The 18,366-nt window shown below is 37.1% G+C and overlaps 1 protein-coding gene across 1 annotated transcript in view; it reads left to right on the top strand.

The window, feature by feature from the left end:
• The window catches only part of HEPH (hephaestin), a 94,910-nt gene that overhangs the window by 20,416 nt on the left and 56,128 nt on the right, over positions 1-18,366 (top strand). The window contains exons 7-9 of the mRNA XM_060137419.1: positions 1,607-1,775; positions 2,943-3,079; positions 15,926-16,057. Coding sequence (XP_059993402.1) covers positions 1,607-1,775; positions 2,943-3,079; positions 15,926-16,057 — 438 coding nt within the window. The remainder of the gene's footprint in view (positions 1-1,606; positions 1,776-2,942; positions 3,080-15,925; positions 16,058-18,366) is intronic.

The raw sequence follows: 18,366 nt of genomic DNA, 5'->3' as shown, positions 1-18,366 counted from the left end.
TGAAGAAATCTCTATGTGATTTTGGAAAAATCCCTTCCCACGTCTATGCTTCATTTGCTATATATATATATATATATATATATATATATATATATATATATATATATATAATGCGGGATTGGGTTTAAATAGTTTCTAAGATCTTCAGCTCTCACTTTCTAGAATTATTTGAAGTATGGTAAATCAAGTGAAAGTCATGAAAATGATATGTGAGTATGTGAAAGTTGATTTGAGTAGGTGAGGAATTATAGACTGGTGGGATATTGATTCTGGAATGGTAAGTTTGACCCAATAGGAGCCAGGTATTCATGTTCCATTGTCCAGGGTCTGCCCTCAGTACCAGATGTACCTGGATAAGAGAATATGAATGTGGATGGAGGTTAGGGATGCAGTGCAATAGTGAAACAAACATAAGCCTTAGAGCCAGACAAGCCTGGATTCAAAACCTGGTTCCACCAGTTAGTTACCTTTGATAAGACATATCACTTTTTTGAGTCTATGTTTCCTCATGAGGATTGCAATAATGATTCCTACCATATAAAGTTGTAATGAGGTTTCAGAGAGATAATGGGATTTTGAATCTTAGAGATGGGGGAATGATGAGACCAAGATCCTGGATACAAGAGAAGAAAATGAGTACTCAAATTTGCAGTTAAAAGATAGGCACTTAAATCTCAACTGTACCTCTGACTAGCTATGTAATCTTGGGCAATTTACTTAACCTCTCTGATCCTTAATTTTCTTAATCTTCAAAAAGGGACATTAAAAGTCTGCTTCATAGGCTAGTTATGAGGACTGAAGGAGATAACATATGTAAATCACCTGACACAGGGCCTGGCATATAGTGCACATTCAACAAAAATGAATATCCTTACCTCCTCCTTCTTCATACCTCTGATTTCTGATTTCAAATTTCAAATCTCCTTGGGATGTTGTGAGACTCAGATGAGATAATGTACCTGAATGACCTCTATAATTAGCCAAGCAAATATAACACAGCATCATCCATTACCATTATGCCTCAATGTAACATCTTCCACATTTGGAAACACTACTTAGAATCTGAATTTTCCTGACAGTCCCAAGTGTGAAGCTTCATCTTCATGTGTAGATGATGTTCCATTACTTTGGGAGCTTCCCACTTTACAAATAACTTACTCCTCTTTTTAAAATTTGATGCTCCCATGGGCCTAGTGTGGTAGATTTCCCTATTCTCCCCATTTACAAATCAGGGGTTAAGCTCAGGTCTAGGAAGTGACTTGCCTAAGGTCCTATAGATAAGGATAAGTCTTGGACTTGAACTCAGGTATTTTGACTTCAAGCTCTGTGATGTTGCTACAATGTAAGCATTTTGCAGAGGCAAGAGCAAGGGTCTGGTAAATGAGTCAATGGTGGTGAGCAGGTGGAGATATTTGAATTCCCACATAGGCTTTCTCTCTCCCAGCTAGGCTCTTTAGGAGTGAGAGAAAGTAGCCCATTTGGAGGCAGGGGTAAAGAGCCTAGTGGAAGGTGGAAGGGGGAAACATTAGGAGAAGGAGAAAGCTGAGTCACCTGGGTAGAAGATGTTTTGGGTGGAATGGAGCTAGCCATGATGTTCTTCCTGCAGATGGCATGCAAGCACTCTACAAGATCAAGTCTTGCTCCATGGCACCTCCCATGAACCTACTCACAGGCAAAGTCCGGCAGTACTTCATTGAGGCCCATGAGATTCAATGGGACTACGGCCCAATGGGGCATGATGGGAGTACGGGGAAGAATTTGAGGGAGCCAGGCAGGTAAGAGGTAGTGTATTCCCTCTCCCTACTCCTGGGCCCAACAACACACACCTATTATTCCCTCTCAGAAATCTCTCACTTCACTTGGGGATCACAGTCATTGTTTGTCTGAAGTTACATGGCACAACTGATAGCCAAATTCTTGTAGCCCCCAGAAGTGCTTGCTCTTGGGGAGCTATAAAACTTTTTGTATGGTTATGTCATATTCCCAGCAAAGAGTCCAAGCAAAGAGTCATATTCCCAGCAAAGAGTCCAAGCAGAAAAGAAGGTCCAGGTGGGACCGGATCATTTAAAATAATTTACTAATTATTTATGTCTTTGCTCCTTCCTTTCTTTACCATAGTCTGAAGGAGACATTTAAGCTGAAGTGTAAAATGCACTCTGAGAAGTGTAGGAAGAGGGGAAGCAACCTGCCTGTGGCCATTCCATGCTCATCCTTTTGGAGGAATTTCTCCAAATTCTCATGCCTCATCCATGACTCAGATGTGGGCAAGATAGAGTAGAAGGTTAGTGCCCTAATCAGTTGCTAAGCTTTAAGTTATACTTACTCACTGGTCTATCAGTGATTCAAGGTTTTTCAAAAGAGGCACTTGATAGATGACTAAGAGAGTTTATGGAGAAATATCCTAGGACACCCAATCATGTTTATTCTTCCAGTAGGACATAATGGAATGAATCTGCAGAAAACATAGGAAAGTAGGCACTTGGGTGTCAGCATGGCTTCTAAGAATCTGCAGCTCGTCTTGTTAAGTTAGTGGGTTTTCATTTTTGAAAGAAAGATATTATTGATTAAGGGAAGAAAGGATCTTGAGTACCTGAGGATGATTAAGGACAGATGTAAGACTACTTAACTCTGGAGAACAAAACTGATCCCAGTGTCTAGAACTTACAAGCAAGAAGATTTCAGCCTATTTCTATACAACAGTAAAAGGAATTGCTTTCTCTGAAAATAAGTTCCCTGATCTTGGAAAGGCTCAAGCAGAAGCTGTGTATTGTTAATTTGTGTTGTCACCAGAGGAAATACCTTCAGTGGGTGGAAGTTAACCTGGATGATCTCTGAGGTCCTTCCTAATCACAAAGATCCATAACTTGATGAGAAAAAGGGTGAGATGGAAACCTATTTGACACATGGCTAAATAATTTGAAATTTGCCTCCTTATATGCCAGTGGCTCAGATAAATTCTTCCAGAAGAGCTCCAGCCGAATCGGGGGTACTTACTGGAAAGTTCGATATGAAGCCTTCCAAGATGAGACATTCCAGGAAAAGGTGCAGCTGGAGGAAGATAAGCATCTTGGAATCCTGGGTGAGGAATCCTTAACTTGTGAATTTAATTGACTAGAGCCAGAGAATTGGGAAGGGCTTAGAAACTGGAGGCTGATGACAGCTCAGAAACACACTCTAGACCAACATTTCCCAAAGTGAGTCCCAAGAGATGAGTGTTTTGTGAGAAAGTGTTATAGGTCTGAATTTGTCTGCAAAACACTAAGTTAAACAGTCAAATAGTGTTCTTTGATGCAGGGCTTCCCAGAGCCTTGGATTTATTTTTGTTCATCATGAATCTCCAAGATGGGAGTAGAGTATATAGCATTTCTATATTTGCTTTGCTACTGAAACCTTTTTTCATTGAACATCTTCTGATAGCAGTGTTGTACATATCACGCTTTTTATTTTTATTTTTTTTTATTTTGCGGTACGCGGGCCTCTCACTACTGTGGCCCCTCCCGTTGCGGAGCACAGGCTCCGGACGCGCAGGCTCAGCGGCCATGGCTCACGGGCCCAGCCACTCCGCGGCATGTGGGATCTTCCTGGACGGGGGCACGAACACGTGTCCCCTGCATCGGCAGGCAGACTCTCAACCACTGCGCCACCAGGGAAGCCCCATATCACACTTTTAAACGTTATTCTCTAGGTGTATTTCTGAAGGGCTATATAAGGCAGTAAGACTGTTCATGTTCTTGGCAATACGGGACCAGGAGCAGATTGGCATGACATGCAGACATGCTTGCTATGGTGAGGGATGTGGAACAAAGCTTAGGGCCTGACCTTAGAGAAGGTATCTAGAAGGCCTAAATCACAGTATAGCACTGAATTACTATAGGAAGGTTTGGTGTGGCTTAGTCACTTGGTAGAGCAGGAAATAAGGTAGATCAGATGGGAAAAAACTTTGAAAATGAAATAAAGTAATGGACCATATTCTGGGGATAGGTTTGTGCCAGTTGATTTTAGGAGACCTGAACATGGACAATTGCTGTTTCGTTAGCTGGATAGGGAGATATAAGGAGAAGAAACCCACCTGGGTTTGGGAAAGAGGGTGGGTGGCGAGTAGTAAGGAGCTATCATTAGCTGGTATTCAGTGTTGGTCCCCAGTCCTTGTTTTTCTTCAATATTTTATTGTGGTAAAATATGCATAACATAAAATTTACCATCTTAACCATTTTAAAGTACACTGTTCAATGGTAGTAAATGCATTCATAGCATTGCACAGCCATCACCACCATCCATCTCCATAACTCTTTTCATCTTGTAAAACTGAATCACTATACTCATTAAAAAATAACTACCCATTCTTCCCTCCCCCCAGCGCTTGGCAACCACCATTCTACTTTCTGTCTCTATGATTTTGACTACCTTAAGCACCTCATATAAGTGGAATTTTACAATATTTGTCTTTTTGTGACTAACATTTCACTTAGAATAATGTCCTCAAGGTCCATCCATGTTGTAGTATATTGCAGAATTTCCATTGTAGTTTTGCTTATCCACTCATCTATTAATGGACACTTGGTTTGCTTCCACGTTTTAGCTGTTTAGAATAATGTTGCTATGAATATGGGTGTACAAATGTCTCTTTGAGACATGCTTTCAATTACTTTGGGTATATACACAGAAGTGGAATTTCTGGGTCTTATGGTAATTCTAGTTTTAATTTTTTGAGGAACCACCATGCTGTTTTCCACAGTGACTGCACCATTTTACAATCCCACCAACAGTGCATAAGTGTTCCAATTTCTACACATCCTTGGCAACACTTATTTTCTGATTTTTTTCATAGTATCCATCCTAATGGGTGTGAGGAGTTGGCTTATTGTAGTTTTGATTTGCATTTCCCTGATGATTAGTGACGTTGAGCATCTTTCCATGTGCCCATTGGCCGTTTGTATATCTGCTTTGGAAAAATGTCTATTCAAGTCCTTTGCGCAACTTTAGTTGGATTATTTTTTTGTTGTTGAGTTTTAGGAGTTCTCTATATATTCTGGATATTAATCTCCTGTCAGATGTATGATTTGCAAATATTTTCTCCCATTCTGTGGGCTGCCTTTTCACTCTGCTGGTAGTGTCTTTTGATGCACACTTAAATTTTTTTTTCATGAAATACAATATGTTTATTTTTTTAGTTACCTGTGTTTTTGGTGTCATAGCCAAGAAATCATTGCCCAATCCAGTATCCTGAATATTTTGCCCTATGTTTACTGCCAAGAGTTTTATTGTTTTAGGTACATTTAGATCTTTGATCTACTTTTATTTAATTTTTGCATATGGTGTTAGGTAAGGGTTCAACTTCATTCTTTTGCATATCGAAATCCAGTTTTCCCAGCACCATTTGTTTAAAAGACTATCCTCATATGTGCAAGGGTTTATTTCTGGGCTCTCTATACTATTCCTTTGGTCTCTATGTCTGTCTTTATGCTAATATCACACTGTTTTGATTACCATAGCTCTGTAGTAAGTTTTAAAATCAGAAAATGTGATGTCTTCTAGTTTGTTCTTTTTTCCCCAAGATTATTTTGCTATTTGGAGTCCCTTGAGATTACATATGAATTTTAGAAAGGGTTTTTCCACTTCTTCAAAATCATCATTGAGATTTTGATAGAAATTTCACTGAATCTATAGGTAGTATTGACATTTTAACAATATTAAGTCTTTTGATCTATGAACATGCAATGTGTTTCCTTTTTTTGTGTGTGTGGTATGCGAGCCTCTCACTGTTGTGGCCTCTCCCGTTGCGGAGCACAGGCTCTGGATGCGCAGGCTTAGCGGCCATGGCTCACAGGCCTAGCCACTCCATGGCACGTGGGATCTTCCCAGACCAGTGCACGAACCCGCGTCCCCTGCATCGGCAGGCGGACTCTCAACCACTGTGCCACCAGGGAAGCCCTGTTTCCATTTTTTATATCTATTTTATTTCAGCAATGTTTTGTAGTTTTCATTCTACAAGTTTTTCACAACCTTGGTTAAATAAATTCTAAGTATTTTATTCTTTTCATGTTATTATAAATGGAATTCCTTTTGTAATTTCTTTTTCAGATTTTTCAATGTTAGTGCAACTGACTTTTGTGTGTTGATTTTGTATCTCACTACTTTGCCTAATTCATTGATTCTAACAGTTTTTTGTGGGCACTTTAGGATTTTCTAAATAAGTATGATAAAGATCTTATCATCTGCAAACAGATAATTTTACTTCTTCATTTCCAATTTGGATATCTTTTATTTCTTTTTCTTGACTAATTGATCTGGCTAGAAGCCCCAGTAATATGTTGAATACAAGTGGTAAAAGCAGGCATCCTTGTTCTTTCCTGATCTCAGAGGAAAACTTTTCAGTCTTTCAACATTGAGTATGATGTTTGCTGTGGGTTTTTCATATATGGCTTTTATTATATAGAAGTAGACTCCTTCTATTCCTAGTTTCTGGATTTTTTTTTAATTATTAAAAGGTGTTGAATTTTGTCAAGTGTTTTTTCTGCATCAATTAACATGATCATTATTTCCCTTCATTTTTAACATAATATATTACATTGATTAATTTTTGTAAGTTGAAACATTCCTGCATTCCAGGAATAAAACCAACTTAGTCATGGTGTGTAATGTTTTTTTTTTTTTTTTGCTTTTTTTAGAATTGAATGTATTTTTATTTTTTTAACATCTTTACTGCAGTATAATTGCTTTACAGTGTAATATTTTTAATATGTGGCTGAGTTTGTTTTGCTAGTATTTCATTGAGGATTTTTGCATCAGTGTTCATAAGTAATATTGGTGCGTGGTGTTCTTGTAATATCTTTGCCTGGCTTTGATATCAGTGTAATGCTGACCTCATAGAATGATTTAGGAAGTATTCCCTCCTCTACAATTTTTTTGGGAATATTTGAGAATTGGTATTACTTCTTTAAATGTTTAGTAGAATTCACGAGTAAAGCCATCAGGTCCAGGGCTTTTCTTAATTCCCAGATTTTTGATGGCAGATTCAATCTCTTTATAGGTCTTTCAGATTTTCTATTACATTATGATTAATTCTTGGTTGGTTTTCTGTTTTAGGAATTGTCTATTTTATCTAGGTTTTCCAATTTGTTGGTTTACAAACAAATTATAATCTTTTTATAATCTTTTAAATAATATTTCTTATAATCTTTTTATATAATCTCTTATAAACATTTTTTTCTTTACTTCTGTAGAATCAGTAGTAATGTCCCTAATTTCATTTCTGATTTTAGTAATTTGAATCTCCTATACTTTTTTCTTACTCCATCTAACTAAAGATTTTTCAATTTTGTTGACCATTTTGAAGAACCACTTGTGGTTTCATTGATTTTTTTTAAATATGTTTATTGGAGTATAATTGCTTTACAATGTTGTGTTAGTTGCTGCTGTATAACAAATTGAATCAGCTATACGTATACATACATCCCCATATCCATTCGCTATTGCATCTCCCTCCCACCCTCCCTATCCAACCGCTCTACAGTGACACAAAGCACAGAGCTGATATCCCTGTGCTCTGCAGCTGCTTCCCACTAGCTATATATTTTACATTTGATAGTGTATAGATGTCCATGCTACTCTCTCACTTCACCCAGCTTACCCATCCACCTCCCCATGTCCTCAAGCCAATTATCTAGGTCTGTGTCTTTATTCCTCTCCTGCCCCTAAGTTGTTCAGAACCATTTTCGTTAATTACATATATATTTGTTAGCATACGGTATTTGTTTTTCTCTTTCTGACTTATTTCACACTGTATGACAGTCTCTATGTCCATCCACCTCACTGCAAATATCTCAATTTCAATTATTTTTATGGCTGAGCATTATTCTATTGTATATATGTGCCACATCGTCTTTATCTATTTATCTATCAATGGATATTTAGGTTGATACCATGTCCTGGCTTTTGTAAATAGTGCTGCAATGAACATTGTGGTATATGACAATTTTTGAATTATGGTTTTCTCAGGGTATATGCTCAGTAGTGGGATGGCTGGGTCATATGATAGTTCTAGTTTTAGTTTCTTTAAGGAACCTCCATACTGTTCACCATAGTGGCTGTATCAACTTACATTCCCCCCAACAGTGCAAGAGGGTTCCCTTTTCTCCACACCCTCTTCAGCATTTATTGTTTGTAGATTTTTGATGATGGCCTTTCTGACTGTTGTGAGGTGATATCTCACTGTAGTTTTGATTTGCATTTCTCTAATGATTAGTGATGTTGAGCATCCTTTCATGTGTTTGTTGGCAATCTGTATCTCTTCTTTGGAGAAATGTCTATTTAGGTCTTCTACACATTTTTATATTGGATTGCTTCTTTTTTTTTTGCTGTTGAGCTGCATGAGTTGCTTGTATATTTTGGAGATTCATCCTTTGTCAGTTGCTTCATTTGCAAATATTTTCTCCCATTCTGAGGGTTGTCTTTTCATCTTGTTTATAGTTTCCTTTACTGTGCAAAAGCTTTTAAGTTTCATTAGGTCCCATTTGTTTATATTTATTTTTATTTCCATTTCTCTAGGAAGTGGATCAAAAAGGATCTGCTGCAATGTATGTCACAGAGTGTTATGCCTGTGTTTTCCTCTGAGGCTTTTATAGTGTCTGGCCTTACATTGAGGTCTTTAATCCATTTTGAGTTTATTTTTGTGTATGGTGATAAGGAGTGTTCTAATTTGATTCTTTTACATGTAGCTGTCCAGTTTTCCCAGCACCACTTATTGAAGAGGCTGTCTTTTGTCCACTGTGTATTCTTGCCTCCTTTGTCAAAGATAAGGTAACCATAGTCCATTGGTTTATCTCTGGGCTTTCTATCCTCTTCCATTTATCTATATTTCTGCTTTTATGCCCGTACCATACTGTCTTGATTACTGTAGCTTTGTAATATAGTCTGAAGTCAGGGAGTCAGATTCCTCCAGCTTGGTTTTTCTTTCTCAATATTGCTTTGGCTATTCGTGGTCTTGTGTGTTTCCATACAAATTGTGAAAAAAAAGTTCTACTTCTGTGAAAAATGCCATTGGTAGTTTGATAGGGATTACATTGAATCTGTAGATTGCTTTGGGCAGTAGAGTCATTTTCACAGTGTTGATTCTTCCAATCCAAGAATGTGGTATATCTCTCCATTTTACATCCTACTACTTTACCAAATCATTGATCAGCTCTAGTAGTTTTCTGGTGGCATTTTTAGGATACTCTATGTACAGTATTATGTCATCTGCAAACAGTGACAGTTTTACCTCTTCTTTTCCGATTTGGATTCGTTTTATTTCTTTTTCCTCTCTGATTGCTGTAGCTAAAACTTTGAAAACTATGTTAAATAATAGTGGTGAGAGTGGGCAAACTTGTCTCGTTCCTGATCTTAGTCAAAATTGTTTCAGTTTTTCACCATTGTGAATAATGTTGGCTGTGCGTATGTTATATATGGCCTTTATTTTGGTGAGGTAAGTTCCCTGTATGCCTACTTTCCAGAGGGTTTTTATCATAAATGCATGTTGATCTTAGTCAAAGATTTTTCTGCATCTATGGTGATGATGATATGATTTTTATCCTTCAATTTGTTAATATGGTGTATCTCATTGATTGATTTGCATATATTGAAGAATCCTGCATTTCCAGGATAAACCCCACTTGATCATGGTGTGTGATCCCTTTAATGTGCTGTTGGATTCTGTTTGCTAGTATTTTGTTGAGGATTTTTGCATCTATGTTCATCAGCAATATTGGCCTGTAGTTTTTGTTTGTGTGTGTGTGTGTGTGGCATCTTTGTCAGGTTTTGTATCAGGGTGATGGTGGCTTTGTAGAATTAGTTTGGGAGTGTTCCTCCCTCTGCTATATCTTGGAAGAATTTGAGAAGGATAGGTTAGTTCTTCTCTAAATATTTGATAGAATTCGCCTTTGAAGCTATCTGGTCTTGGACTTTGTTGGAAGATTTTAAATCATGGTTTCAATTTCAGTGCTTGTGACTGGTCTGTTTATATTTTCTATTTCTTTCTGGTTTAGTCTCGGAAGGTTGTGCTTTTCTCAGAATTTCTCCATTTCTTCCAGATTGTCCATTCTATTGGCATATAGTTGCTTTTTGTAATCTCTCATGATCCTTTGTATTTCTGCAGTGTCAGTTTTTTCTTGTCCTTTTTCTTTTCTACTTCTATTGATTTGAGTCCTCTCCCTTTTTTTCTTGATGAGTCTGGCTAATGGTTTATCAATTTTGTTTATCTTCCCAAAGAACCAGCTTTTAGTTTTATTGATCTTTGCTATTGTTTCCCTCATTTATTTTTCATTTATTTCTGATCTGATCTTTATGATTTCTTTCCTTCTGCTAATTTTGGGGGGGTTTTTTTTGTTCTCCTTTCTCTAATTGCTTTAGGTGTAAGGTTAGGTAGTTTATTTTTCTTGTTTCTTAAGGTAGCATTGTATTGCTATAAACTTCCCTCTTAGAACTGCTTGTGCTGCATACCATAGGTTTTGGGTCGGTTTGTTTTCATTGTCATTTGCTTCTAGGTATTTTTTGATTTCCTCTTTGATTTTTTCAGTGATCTCTTTGTTATTAAGTAGTGTATTGTTTAACCTCCATGTGTTTTTAATTTTTAGCCATTTTTCCTGTAATTTATATCTAGCCTCATAGAGTTGTGGTCATAAAAGATACTTAATATGTGTTCAGTTTTCTGAAATTTGACAAAGCTTGATTTGTGTCCCAAGATATGATCCATCCTGGAGAACGTTCAATGAGCAGTTGAGAAGAAAGTGTATTCTGTTGTTTTTGGATGAAATGTCCTATAAATATCAATGAAGTCCATCTTGTTAAATGTATCATTTAAAGCTTGTGATTCCTTATTTATTTTCATTTTGGTTGATCTGTCCATTGGTGAAAGTGGGGTGTTAAAGTCCCCTACTATTATTGGGTTACTGTCAATTTCCCCTTTTATGGTTATTAGCATTTCCCTTATGTATTGAGCTGTTCCTATGTTGGGTGTATAAATATTTCCAATTGTTATATCTTCTTCTTGGATTGATCCCTTGATCATTATATAGTGTCCTTCCTTGTCTCTTGTAGTAGTCTTTATTTTAGAGTGTATTTTGTCTGATATGACTATCAGTACTCCAACTTCCTTTTGATTTCCATTTTCATGTAATATATTTTTCCATCCCCTCGCTTTTAGTCTGTATGTGTGCCTAGGTCTGAAGTGGGTTTCTTGTAAACAGCATGTATATGGGTCTTGTTTTTGTATTCATGTAGCCAGTCTTTTGGTTGGAGCATTTAATCCATCTACATTTAATGTAATTATTGATATGTATGTCCCTATTATGATTTTCTTAATTTTGTTGGGTTTGTTTTTGCAAGTTTCTTCCTTTTCCTGTGTTTCCAGCCTAGAGAAGTTTCTGTAGCATTTGTTGTAAAGCTGGTAGGTGGTGCTGGATTCTCTTAACTTTTTATTGTCTGTAAAGCTTTTAATTTCTCCATCGAACCTGAATAAGATCCTTTCTGGGTAGAGGAATCTTGGTTGTAGTATTTTCCCTTTCATCACTTTTAATATATCCTGTCACTCCCTTCAGGCCTGCAGAGTTGTTGCTGAAAGATCAGTTGTTAACCTTATGGGGATTTTATTGTATGTTTTTTGTTGCTTTTCCCTTGCTGCTTTTAATATTTTTTCTGTGTATTTAATTTTCGATAGTTTGATTAATATATGTTTTGGCGTGTTTCTCCTTGGATTTATCCTGTATGGGACTCTCTGTACTTCCTGGAATTTATTGACTCTTTTCTTTTCCATATTAGGAAAGTTTTCAACTATAATTCTTCAAATATTTTCTCAGTGCCTTTCTTTTTCTCTTGTTCTTCTGGGACCCCTATCATTTGAATGTTGATGTGTTTAATATTGTCCCAGAAGTCTCTGAGACTGTCCTTAATTCTTTTTGTTCTTTTTTCTTTATTCTGCTCTATGGTAGTTATTTCCACTATTTTATCTTGCAGGCCACTTATCTATTCTTCTGTCTCAGTTATTCTGCTATTGATTCCTTCTACAGAACTTTTAATTTCATTTATTGTGCTGTTAATCATTGTTTGTTTGCTCTTTAGTATTCTAGGTCCTTGTTAAACGTTTGTTGTATTTTCTCCATTGTATTTCCAAGATTTTGGATCATCTACTATCATTACTGTGAGTTGTTTTTCAGGCTGAGTGCTTATTTCCTCTTCATTTGTTTGGTCTGATGATTGGTTTCTATCTTGCTCTTTCATGTGCTGTGTATTTCTCTGTCTTCTCATTTTGCTTAACTTACTGTGTTTGGGGTCTCCATTTCACTGGCTGCAGGTTCGTAGTTCCCATTGTTTTTGGTGTCTGCCTTCAGTGGGTAAGGTTGTTTCAGTGGGTTGTGTAGGATTCCTGGTGGAGGGCACTGGTGCCTGTGTTCTGGTGGATGAGACAGGATCTTGTCTTTCTGCTGGGCAAGACCACGTCCAGTGGTGTGTTTTGGGGTGTCTGTGAACTTATTATGATTTTAGGTGACCTCTCTGCTAATGGGTGGGGTTTTGTTTCTGTCCTGTTAATTATTTGGCCTATGGTTTCCAGCACTGCAGCTTGCTGTTTTTTTGAGTGGAGCTGGGTCTTAACATTGAGGTGGAGATCTATGTGAGAGCTTTCGCCTTTTGATATTAGGTGCGGCCGGGAAGTCTCTGGTAGACTCATATCCTGAACTCAGCTCTTCTGCCTCAGAGGCTCACGCTGGAACTCCAAGACCCTCTCAGCCAGTCAGCTCAAAAAAAGGGAGAAAAAAATAAAATAAAGAAAAATAAAATATTTAAAAGAAAATAATATTAAAAATAAAAAGTAAAAAATATTTTTTAAAAAGAGGGAAAGAAGAGAGCAACCAAACCCAAAAACTAATCCACCAATGATAACAACCGCTAAAAACTATACAAAAAGAAAAAGAGAAACGGACAGAGAGAAGAACCTTAGGACACATGGTAAAAGCAAAGCTATACAGACAAACACACACAAAAAAGCATACACATACACACTCACAGAAAGAGAAAAGGGAAAAAATATATATGTTAAAAAAAGGAAGAGAGCAACCAAATCAATAAACAAATCTACCAATGATAATAAGCTCTAAATACTAAACTAAAATAAGCATAAAACCAGAAAAAAATTAGATGCAGAAAGCAAACCCCAAGTCTACAGTTGCTCCCAAAGTCCACTACCTCAGTTTTGGCATGATTAATTGTCTATTCAGGTATTCTGCAGATGCAGGGTACATTAAGGTGATTATGGAGATTTAATCCACTGCTCATGAAGCTGCTGGGAAAGATTTCCCTTTCTCTTATTTGTTCGCACAGCTCCAGCTTTCGTTTTGGCCTTGTCTCTGTATGTAGGTCTCCTGTGGCCATCTGTTCCCCACCCAGACAGAATGGGGTTAAAGGAGTGGCTGATTAGGGGGCTCTGGCTCACTCAGGCCAGGGGGAGGGAGGGGTCTGGAATGCAGGGTGAGCCTGAGGCGGCAGAGGTTGGTGTGATGTTGCAACAGCCTGAGGCACACTGTTTGTTCTCCCAGGGAAGTTGTCCCTGGATCTCGGGACTCTGGAAGTGGCGGGTTGCACAGGCTCCTGGGGGGAGAGGTGTGTGTGTGTGGATAGTGACCTGTGCTTGCACACATGCTTCTTTTTTTTAACATTTTTATTGGGGTATAATTGCTTTACAATGGTGTGTTAGTTTCTGTTTTATAACAAAGTGAATCAGTTATACATATACATATGCTCCCATATCTCTTCCCTCTTGTGTCTCCCTCCCTCCCACCCTCCCTATCCCACCCCTCCAGGTGGTCACAAAGCACCGAGCTGATCTCCTGTAGCAGCAACCTTAGTGTTTCATACCCGCCTCTGCTGTCCACACTGATAACTGCAGCTCGCGCCCATCTCTGGAGTTCGTCTAGGCAGTGCTCTGAATCTCCTATCCTCGCACACCCCGAATCAATGGTCTCTTGCCTCTTAGGCAGTTCCAGACTTTTTCCCAACTCCTTTCTGGCTATCTGTGGTGCACTAGCCTCCTTCAGGCTGTGTTCATGCAGCCAACCTCAGTCCTCTCCCTGGGATCTGATCTCCAAAGCCAGAGCCTCAGCTCCCAGCCCCCTCCTGCTCCAGTGGGTGAGCAGACAAGCCTCTCTGGCTGGTGAGTGCTGGTCAGCACTGATCCTTGTGTGGGAATTTCTCTGCTTTGTCCTCTGTGCCCCTGTTGTTGTGCTCTCCTCCATGGATCCAAATTTTCCCCACCGTCCACCCACCATCTCTGCCAGTGAAGGGGCTTCCTAGTGTGTGGAAGCTTTCCCTCCTTCACAGCTCCCTCCCAGAAGTGCAAGTCCCATCCCTATTCTTTTGTCTTTTTTTCCACTTTTCTCTTTTGCCCTACCCAGGCACATGGGTAGTTTCTTGCCTTTTGGGAGGTCTGAGGTCTTCTGCCAGCATTCAGTAGGTGTTCTGTAGGAGTTGTTCTACATGTAGATGTATTTTTGATGTTTTGTGGGAAGGAAGGTGAGCTCCACGTCTTACTCCTTCACCATCTTGAATGTTCTCGATATTCATTTTCATTGACTTTTAAAATTGTTTTTCTATTCTCTATTTTATTTATTTCTGCTCTAATCTTTATAATTTCCTTTCTTCTGCTAGCTTTGGGTTTTGTTAGCTTTTATTTTCCTAGTTCCTTAAGTTGTAAAGTTGGGTTGTTGGTTTGTGAACTTTCTTGTTTCTTAAATGTGTTTATAGGTATAAGTTTCCAGCTTAGCACTGCTTTTACTACCTCTCATCTTTTGGTATGTTGTGTGGTCATTTTCATTTTCATTTTCCTCTACATGTTTTGTAATTTCCCTTATGATCTCTTTTCTGATATTATGGTTGTTTAAAAGTGTGTTGCTTAATTTCCACAACTTTGTGAATTTTCCAGTTTTCCTTCTGTTATTGTTTTCTTACTTTATCCCATTGTGGATGGAGACAATACTTTGTATGATATATTTTTAAGTCTATTGAGATTAATCTGTGGCCTAACTTATGGTTTATCTTGGAATGTGTCCTCTGTGCACTTGAGAAGAATGTGTATTCTGTTCTTGTTGGGTAGAGTGTTCTGTATATATTATATCTAGTTGGTCTATCGTGTGTTTTGTCTTCATTTCATTGCTTATCTTTTGTATAGTTGTTTTTTCAATTATTGTAAGTGGGGTATAGGTTCCTAGTCTTTGAACAGAAGTGCAACATTAGGAGTAGCAATTGAGTAAAAACTAAGCCAGAAACCCTGAACTAGGGTTAGAGCCACCATAAGTACTCAAGGTATTGTCTTGGTATTTCTTGTTGATCTCAAAGTTGTTCCAGGCTAGGTTAGATGTGGTAGGTAATGGAAGAAAGGTAAGTGTAGAAGTGATGGCTAGACTACCTAGTCCAGGACCTGACTAGAAGTTATAATAATTTCATCTGTTTCAATTCAGTTTAGGATTGAGGCAAGCTCAGATTTTTAGTTGAGTTCTACCAGGAAATGCAGTTGTGGGAACTGGGGAAATGGGATTGGACCTGACAGTGGAGTAGGAGAAAACCCTGACTTCAGGACCTGGTTCTCTTCCTAATCAGTCATTTGAATTTGGGCAGATCAGTTCCAACTCTCTGAGCTGCAGTTTCCTCATCTGAAAAATGATGATATCATCTGCCTTTTATACCTTTGAATGGTGATTGAAGATCAAAATGAGGTGGTGGACTTTAAAGTGCTTTTTATAACTGTAAATTGCAATATACTTGAAAAAGATTATTCTTCTTATTGCAGAGGAAAAACTTCTCTATCTTTTTCACTTCTTTTTTACTTTTCTTCCCTCTCCTACTTCCATCCTACCTGATCATCCTGTTTACATTACCATTGTCTCTCCTTCCCATTTTCCAGGGCCAGTGATCCGGGCTGAGGTGGGTGACACCATCCAGGTGATCTTCTACAACCGTGCCTCCCAGCCATTCAGCATACAGCCTCATGGGGTCTTTTATGAGAAAGACTCCGAGGGAACTGTGTACAATGATGGTGAGCAGGCAGGGTTTCAAGTAATGTGGGCTACAGATAATAACAAGTACCTATAGAGTACAAATAAATAAAGGAGTGAAAGAGAGAAAAGAAGGCAGAATTAACTGCCATGGACGGATGTTGTTGAATGAATGTATGATATTTTAGTGAGACAGAGCTGGGATCAATAAGAGGCAACTACTTTTAAATATATTTAAATATATTCTGATTATGAAAGTACATGTATTATGGAATTTTGATAAACATGGAAAATTATAAAATAAATAAAGTTCATTCATAAGTAAATTGCCAATATATTTTATATACCTTTTAACATTTTTCTGTGTTTATACAAATTTATATATTTAAAAATTTATGATGATATATTTTGTATAGTTTGGTGTCTTACTATTTTCACTTACCATTATATTGTGTCCATTTTCTATGTCATTATAATCTTACAAACATTTTAATGACTATATAATACTCTAACACATAGATTTTACCTTATCTTCTATTATTTGGACATGTAGGTTGCTTTCATTATTTTTTAATATTGTAAATCATGTTGCAATGAATGAATATATATATTTGCTTTGGACTACTAGCTTAGGAAAAAATCCAAGAAGTGGGATTATTGGGTAGTTAATTTCTTGTTTTCCCTGAGAATAATATTAACACCTGCTAACCTCAAGCCAAAAATACCAAAAAATACTGAAAGCATAAAGGGCAAACTTACAGACAAATCTGGAATAAAAGAACATTCTACAATGCATCTGGTCTAGTATCTTCAAGAAATCAATGCCATAGGGAAAAGAATTAAAGAGACAACACCAAGGGCAATGTGCAAACCTTGTCTGGATGTTAGATGATATTAGGGTATTTTCTTAGGTCTGGTAATGTTATTATGGTAATATAGCAGATACTTACTGATGTATTTAGAAGTAAAATGTCATTATGTTTGCATTTCACTTCCAAATGATTTAGAAAAAGTAAGCATACACATAGATTTAGATAAATTAAAGATGGCCAAGTCTGTGATAAAATAGATAACCAACAAGGACCTACTGTAAAAATAAATAAATAAATAAATAAATTTTAAAAAATACAAAGAGAAAAAAGGTGGCCAAATGTTAATAATCAACTCCAAGTGGTAGGGTAATTATCCTACTATCTTTTAAAGTTTTTTGTATGTTTAAAAATTTAAAGAGTTAGGAACAATGAATGAATAAGAAAAAATAAGTTAAAGCTATCCTAAATTATACCACCATATGATAAATTATACTACAAATATCCTTATGCATGCTTCTTTGCCTACTTTTATGATTATTTCATCAGAATATATATTTAAGATGTGGAATAATATCAGAGGGTGCACACATGAAAATTTCTGATACCTATGTCCAAATTGCTCTCTGGAAAAATTTGCAGTCACATCAATTTGGAATTCCATCAACAGTTACCAAGAGGGAGGACACATTTTCTTACAACCTCACCAGCAGAGGGCAGCCATTTTAATCATTGTCAAAATGTCAGTCTTGTAAGCAAACAACAAAACTCACTGTTATTTCTATTTGCATTAGGTTGAACATTCTTTTCAGTATTTATTTTGTATCTTACTTTTTTTGTGGACATACTTTTTAAGGCTTTTGATACATTCTGTCAACATTTTTTCTAAAATGGTTATTTTTATTTACACTTACCCTTTTAATAGGTGAGTGAGAGGAGTAAGTGCCATTTGAACCACTTATCACCAGAACTGATTATTATAATTTGTAAAATTTTGTTAATTTGACAGGCAAAAAAATTATATTTTCACTTGTACTAATTTGATTACTAATAGGTTTGAACATATAAAATAAAATTTCTGTGAATTGCCTGACCATGACTTGTGTCTATTTAAGGAATTACAGCCTTAGTATCATATATACACACACACGCACACACATACATACAAAACATATACACATCCATACATACATGAATACACATAGAGAGGAAAATATGTTCAACAGTTAGAACCATTCAAAGATTAAACAGGCTATGATGGTAGGTAGTGAGTCTTCTATCTCTGGATACTTTTAAGCAGAGGTAGGACTACAAGAGGAGATGAATGTATGTTTTTAAGTGAGGGATATTCCAAATAAGTTTTAAAAGTTCTTTCAATCCTTGGGTCCTATGAGTTTGGAAAACTGAAACCTAGGGAAATTTAAATTTCCCCAGTTCATATCACAAGTAGTGGCAGAACCAGAAACCAAACTCTAGTCTCTTGACTCCTACTCAGAACCTTTTTTAATATTCTATATTTTATGTTGCTGCTTCTCCTACTG

Source organism: Lagenorhynchus albirostris, chromosome X, assembly GCF_949774975.1.
Source record: "Lagenorhynchus albirostris chromosome X, mLagAlb1.1, whole genome shotgun sequence".
Lineage (NCBI taxonomy): Eukaryota > Metazoa > Chordata > Mammalia > Artiodactyla > Delphinidae > Lagenorhynchus > Lagenorhynchus albirostris.
The sequence above is the reverse complement of the archived record's forward strand: the minus strand, read 5'-3'. Positions and strand labels throughout refer to the sequence as shown.